The sequence below is a fragment of the Streptopelia decaocto genome, assembly GCF_964273445.1.
Source record: "Streptopelia decaocto genome assembly, chromosome: 10".
Classification (NCBI taxonomy): Eukaryota; Metazoa; Chordata; class Aves; order Columbiformes; family Columbidae; genus Streptopelia; species Streptopelia decaocto.
Window position 1 is genome coordinate 2,625,991 of NC_138665.1, and position 7,680 is coordinate 2,633,670.

The 7,680-nt window shown below is 38.5% G+C and overlaps 1 protein-coding gene across 1 annotated transcript; it reads left to right on the top strand.

Annotated features, from left to right (window-relative positions):
* Window positions 1–7,680, top strand: CDX4 (caudal type homeobox 4; the record flags this gene model as incomplete). The annotated part of the gene is made up of 3 exons (XM_082061693.1): window positions 1–430; window positions 5,376–5,521; window positions 7,474–7,680. 3 exons carry the CDS (start codon window positions 1–3, stop codon window positions 7,678–7,680), a joined length of 783 nt encoding a protein of 260 aa, XP_081917819.1.

Sequence of the window (7,680 nt, forward strand, 5' to 3'; positions counted from 1 at the left end):
ATGTATGTGAGCTCTCTCTTGGATAAAGAGAACAGCATGTATCCAGGATCTGCAAGAGGGAACAACAACCTGACAGCACAAAACTTTGTGTCTACGCCACCCTACTCCGATTACATGGGATATCATCATGTGCCAAGTCTGGACACCCATGGCCAGCCCGCGGGAACCTGGGGATCTCACTACGGCCCACAGCGGGAGGACTGGAACGCCTACGGCCCAGGACCTTCCAGCACGGTCGCTGCTGCCCAGCTCAATGGCTCGTCTCCTGGACAGGTCTCCTACAGTTCTGCTGATTACAGCTCCCTCCATCCTGCCGCACCTGGGGGGTTACCGCCTGTAGACACAATTAATGCCCAGCAAATCTCTCCCAACAGCCAAAGGCACAGCTCTTACGAATGGATGAGGAAAACAGTGCAAGTGAACACTACTGGTAAGTATATATTCATCTTGAGCCTGAGAATGCATCTTCTGCTATCACTGATCTTATAAATAATTAACTTTACTCGAAGCACACAGGTTGGTGTGTCATTTGTGACATTTATTTAACCTTTTGCTCTTTAATGCAGTTTTAACTAAATTTGCACTGGTTTCACTTTCATCCCATAAAGGCTTTATATGGTTACTCTAGTGGAAAAGCTGTTGTGTTCAGATATGGCTGCATCTCACTCAAGTCCAGGAAACTTTGTTCTAATATTCTGCAAAGCATTTTGGATTAAGAACATGACACTTTTGAGAATGTTATGGAACATTTAACACAGCAACATTTAACAGTTACAGGCAAAAATTTCGTGCCACAAGGTAAATATGAGTATAAAATCAGGTTGATCTTCTTAAATCTTTACAGACTTTTCAATGATTTTAAAGAAAATTATGTCCTCTGATCCAACTCTAGTGATTATTCAAATTTCTCCTGTTGTTCCTGTGCCTTTAATTTTTCTACCTAGATTCATTAGGTGAGAAGAAATATTCCTAGGGAAGTAATCTGATTCAAATGATCAGCATAGGCTATTTTGTTTGCAGACCACATATCTCATCAATTAAGCTTCTTTTCATTTAGTTTCAAATCGGTTTTACAATACTTTTCTCACGTACCAGAATTTTGCAGCTTGCCACAATTACACAATTAAAAAAAAAAATCACTCGTTGATGCGCCTGTTTTTGTCACAATCTACATGCCAGATGAACTTCTCAATGTATATTTCCAAGGTGTAAATTGGGTGTAGCAAGGTTTGCTAAATCTATTGTTAAGGTTAAAAGTAGTAAGTGTGTGTTAGAGAGCATCAAAGAAAATGCTCTAAAGAAAGAAAAGCGATTACGATTGGAGCAATCACAAGACAGAACATCAGCACTGCTGCTTGAGACACAATCCTCCTTCAAATGGTTATTACTCTAGAGCAAAATTAGTCTGGTAATTGTTTCTTAGTTACAAAGCAGATAAACACTGTTTTCCCATTGTTACTAAATATAAAATGCTGAGTGAACATTAAGATATCACAATCTCATCCTTCCACTCGGAGCCTCTACAAAGGTCTTCAAAGCCAGACAGATTTATAGTCTGTTTTTTCCCCCCTATTTATACTCATGTAAATCAGCAGTAACTTCATTAACATCATTGGAGATTTCCAGGTGTAGAAATGATGCAAGACTTGCGTGTAGACCAAATTCAACTGACACTACTGAATGTCAATGAGGCAACGGTGCCTCTGTCATGTTGTCACTGAATTCTAAACGTGTGAGCATTCTTTAAGAATAAAATAGGCTAAAAAAATCTAAACCCTAGTTTTACACTTACTGCACAGACATGCAAGACTCTGAAATGTTTCTCACACCCTTGCTCAACTTCATAAAATATATATGCAATTCAGAGAAGCAGTGATGTGCTTATATTCATCTCTTGTCTGAACTTGCACAGTGCACTTGCACAGAATTCACACACACTCCAAAATACTTTATGAACAATAGTGGACAGGTGAATCAGGGCCTGTCAATAGATACATGTCCTGAGGCTGCACATTCCTTGAGCCAAATCCTTTGAAGTGTTAAAAACAGCTTTGAGACATCAACCCAGCTTAAAAAAAAGGGTTTAGGAGAGCAAAGCAAGAATGTGGTATTTTGCAAAAGAAGAAAAGTACTGAATACATTTGGCTTTTCATGGGTGTTTTAAAAATAATGTTAACTGTAAAAACTGGAAAAACTTTATACTGACACAAAAAGTTGGGAAAAAAGAAACTCAAGCAATTAACGACAAGGCATGTAGCAGCTACATATTATCAATGCTTTCTCTAAAAGATAACTCAAGCAAACTTACTTGATGCCATTACAACCTCTCTTTGAAACAGACTTGCTCTCTGTTTTTCCTTACCGTATAATATTAATTCACACTATCAAAATAGCTACTGGGTCCTCTTCTTCAATATTATCACTACTTAGTACAGTTCATTGCTCTAAAATTCCAGAACCACAGCCTTAAACTTTACAAGTATATATATAAATATGCATATGTCCTTAACCTCACTAGTGGTGTGTACTCATGTCAACATATGTGAGCAGCACAGAATAACAGAAATCAAAACACACGTACTTAAATGAGGGAACCTACTGAAGAATTGTCCTAAAGATAATTGGAATTATTTTTGAGAAGATGTTAATGAGATATTTTTTCCCCCTCTATTTAGACTCTATCACATACACTGCGTGATGATGAAATATTTCTATTGAACATTTTATACAAAAAATAAAATTGCAGGATAAGTGAAATGAAAATTTACCTGACCAAGTAAATTCTCAGGATGAAACACCATCACAAAGACTGAGGTGCTACGTCCTTTCAACTGATAATATTTGATTTGACATTATGTATATCCTCTTATTAAAATACAGTAACTGTACAGTCAGAACCAAGCCTGTTTTTATTTCAAATACACAGATATTACAAACATATCAGACAATGAGAAATTTTCAAAAATAAACATGGAAAGTGGGTTTGGTAAAGACATCTTCCCAGACCAGCTAACAAAATCAAAAAAAGAACATCTCCAGAATCCCTTATAGTCTGATCCTGTTTTCACTAAAAATCTATGACAAAATGCCCTATCAGATTCAGTTCTGTGAGAGCAGAACTTTAAACCAATTCACTTTGAAAATCTCTGTAATCAACAGTGTAAAATGTGTGTTTTATGAGAGTGAGTAAGCCTTAAAGGCATGAAACTTACTGCAAATAAGGTATCTAAACCAGGGACTAGAAAATAGATCTTTTAAAGCTTTATATGAAACTTCATCTGGGAGTGACTCTTCTCAGCATGAGAATAGACTTTAAGAGGACTAAACAAAGTACAATATTATTTTTATATTTTGCATTGTCAGCATCAGCTTTTTTTTTTTAAACCACAGTCAACATATTTTATGTCTTTGTTTGAACAAGTATTGATGTACGAGTAATTCAGATTACACCACAGCAGAAACATAGCCAGAAAGCAAAATAGAAAAGCAGGAAAAAAGGTGAGGCCTCTGCTCTAATGCTAATTTATTTTGCTTTGTAAACTAGTTGTGACATCTATTTTCCACTGGGCTACATTGTCTGAGGTTTTGAGGCCTATCTGTCATATTGAGGCAACAGACCCTTTCAACACTTCACTTCGCTTTGATATGCAGTCTTGTCTCTTCCTTCTCCCTCTTTTCTTCAGGAGTTATATTGCCGGAAAGGGTGATGATTTTCACAGCAAATAAAGAGGCCTTCTCCTGGCTTTATTGTCTTCAGAAGAAATGCTCTGTGAATTTTATGACCAAGGGGAATGGGGAAAACTATTCCTTTTCTCCACCCCTTCAAATCATGGTTATATTTGCTGATTATAGTGAAGCCGGAATAACCCTGTTGAATTTTAACTTGTTTTCAAAGATTACCTTCTAAGCCTTTCGTTTACAAGGAACCTGACTATCTATACTATTGTTAACATTATAACTATCATTAGAGCAAATATTTCAAAGCCAACAATTTGTACCCTGAAAAATGTAAACTTAGTTTGACAATTGTTTTAGTCCTGCAAATTTAGTCAGAAAAACCTTGTACACTAGAAGTCAAAGTGCCATAGGATTTGGAAAAACATCCTTAATTATGCATATTTCAAAATGTCTGCAGCTATGTCTACCTCCAGCCTTCAGATAAAAATATCACAGTCTATCCTCAGCGTTGATCCAAAACTAGAGAGAACTGAGGGAAAAAATATTCCTTCATCTATTTCTGTCCTTTTTTCCTCTGCTAAGATGAAAGAGTCCGACATTTGTTTAGGGCTTGTAAATTCCAAACCAATTGGCTTGTGTTTCTGAATGTGAAAGGGGTTCTTGATAAGATCTCCTTGTCGCTCCTTTGTGTGGCGTGTGCTTCATCTTAACACCTCAATGGATTTTAGGGAACCACTTTAAAGGAGTCTTTGTCCTACAGTTTGTCCCAGAAAACTCACATCAAAAAAAACCTGGGAAGATCAGAAGAAAAAGGAAAACTATCTAGTTGGCTCTTGAAAGTGCAAAGGAGAACAAATAAGTTGAAAAGTGATCTGTATTATTACATGAAGTATTGTTTTTAAAAAGTCCATGAAATGATAGGTATCTTCTAAACATCAAGTAATGCTTCCTTAACAGTATTCATCCAATATATTTAAGAGTACTTCTTTTATACATTTGAGAGAGGATAATACCTAAATGCTTTTACACGTATTTTATTGCCTTATCTTACAAATTGCCAAGTGTGTTCAACTTGAAAGGGAATCTCAGCACACAGAGTACCCCCAGTAATAGCTCTACAGGCACTGAGCATCTTGCGAGACTGGACCTTTTTGAAAAAATAAATTCAAGTTATAATTGAACTTAAAAGCATGTCCTATGGCCGCACAAGAAACCAAAAGGCATTCCTAGTTAGATATTTCTTTGTGTTAGAGAGGTGATCTTTAAAAACCCAAATAAAGAATTAGGACACGGTACAACTAAAATTGTGACTGAACTTCAGTCTTGAAACCCTGTGTATGTATGCCCACATACACATGGAAGTCACTTCAATGAGTGCTGAAATGAAACCTCTTTGAGTTCAAATATAGCCAGCTCAAATTATGTACTGCTATGGATTATTTAAGATGCTTCAGGGTGTTTTTCACATAGAGCGTCACATTTAAATGTGTGTTTACAGAGAGAGTAAGATAAAGAGGGAAAGACAGTTATGATAACCAACACTCACTCTGCACCTCATATTCCTTTGCTGTAACCCACAAAACAATCCCATGCAAGTACTCTGTAGTTTAATGAACATCTGTAAAACGTTTGAGATGTTTGAATGATGCTATAGAAAATAAAATTTAACATACTAATAACACTTCTTTCTTAAACAGGTAAAACAAGAACAAAAGAAAAGTACCGAGTTGTTTACACAGATCATCAGAGACTAGAATTAGAGAAGGAATTTCACTGCAACAGATATATTACAATACGGAGAAAGTCAGAACTTGCAGCAAACCTGGGACTATCTGAAAGACAGGTACACAGAGACTATCCATCATTCGTACGCACCCATTCACCAGACACTGTTACTGCCTGAGGACACGAGCAGCATTCACGTTCTGTACCCAAAAGTAGTGCGAAGGCAACCATGAAAAAGTTTGTGAGTATATTTGACACACAGAGAATACACTATGCAACTACAAACTAATAAATAGGCTAATTTTACAGAAACCTGCAGTTATGGGTAACTAAACAATAGGAATTCATTTGTACCAGAAAAAGTACTTACTCTTATGCGCCTAACAGCTTGCTAGACAGCTGGAATTTAAACAGTTCAGCTTAACATTATCTCAGCTATGTTCTCAGTGGTCATGACATTCACCATTTTATTTCTTCTTGCAGCCACACAAAATGGTGGCCAAAAAAAGTCCAGAGCACTGGATACATTTCAGCTGTAAGCCAGGAAAATAAAAAACTCAGCATTCAAAGAACAATTGAGTGCAATATCTATGTATTTATTACAAATTTTTTGCCACTGTTTCCACAGGCCATATTCTTCCTCAGTCAGTTAGATTTTGGCACATTTTAAGGAGTTTTTCCAGCCTCTGATTTTCAAGTCAGGATTTATTTTTGCTATTATATTCACAGGTACTTCACCTATCATAGCAGCTCACATCCACTTTATAAAGGTGCCAAATTTTTATGCCTGTTATACACATATATATAGCCAAGATTATCCATTCAGGAAATTTTCAAGTGCATCCATTGCTTCTGTGGAAAGCAGCTCTGCATTCATTCATATCAAGTACATATTGAAGCCCTGTCCTAAAGAGCCTCCCAAGCAGGGTCCCAGGTATCTTAGCTTTGTTCATACAAAGCCTAGAGGAATTCAAGATAACAATCTCCTAAAAATCCCTGTGTTGGAGAGCACACTCAGAAAGCACAGCTCTGCAGTCTGCAAATGCAGTAACTATTGAATCAAACACACCTTATACAACAGAATTTCAATGGTTCTGCTCCAGTTGAAGAATAACAAGCTGAAGGGAAGAAGCCAGAGAGTCGTGGTCAATGGGGCGGAGTCTAGTTGGAGGCCTGTATCTAGTGCAGTGCCTCAGGGGTCAGTACTGGAGCCTATATTATTCAATATATTCATCAATGATTTGGACGAGGGAATAGCGTGTACTATCAGCAAGTTTGCTGATGACACCAAGCTGAGAGGAGTGGCTGAAGTGCTGCCATCCAGAGACCTGGACAGCCTGGAGAGCTGGGCAGGGAAAAAACTTAACGAAATAGAACAAGGGCAAGTGTAGAGTCTTGCATCTGGGCAGGAACAACCCCAGGTTCCAGTATAAGTTGGGGAATGACCTATCAGAGAGCAGTGTAGGGGAAAGGGACCTGGGGCTCCTGGTGGACAGCAGGATGAGCATGAGCCAGCACTGTGCCCTTGTGGCCAGGAAGGCCAATGGTACCTGGGGTGGATTAGAAGGGGGTGGTCAGTAGGTCAGAGAGGTTCTCCTGCCCCTCTGCTCTGCCCTGGGGAGACCACACTTGGAATATTGTGTCCAGTTCTGGGCCCCTCAGTTCCAGAAGGACAGGGAACTGCTGGAGAGAGTCCAGTGTAGAGCAACAAAGATGCTGAAGGGAGTGGAGCATCTCCCGTGTGAGGAAAGGCTGAGGGAGCTGGGGCTCTGGAGCTGGACAAGAGGAGACTGAGGGGGGACTCATTCCTGGGGATCAATATGGAAAGGGGGAGTGTCAGGAGGATGGAGCCAGGCTCTTCTCGGTGACAACCAATGACAGGACAAGGGGCAATGGGTACAAACTGGAACACAGGAGGTTCCACTTAAATATGAGAAGAAACTTCTTCATGGTGAGGGTTTTTGTTGGTTTTGTTTGTTTTTTTAAGATATCTATATTTTCATTGCTACTATTATTGTAAAAAGTTGAGCACTACTTTGAATTAATCCGATATAATTTATAACATCACAGGTGAAAATCTGGTTCCAGAATCGCCGAGCCAAAGAAAGAAAACTGATCAAGAAGAAAATATCTCAGTTTGATGGCAGTGGGAGCTCGGTTCAGAGTGACTCTGGTTCACTCAGTCCAAATGAAATATCTAGTTCTCTGTTTCCACCACCACACGGAATAAACGGATTACGGCCTGATGACATTCATCAAGTTATAGTTTCAGAATGA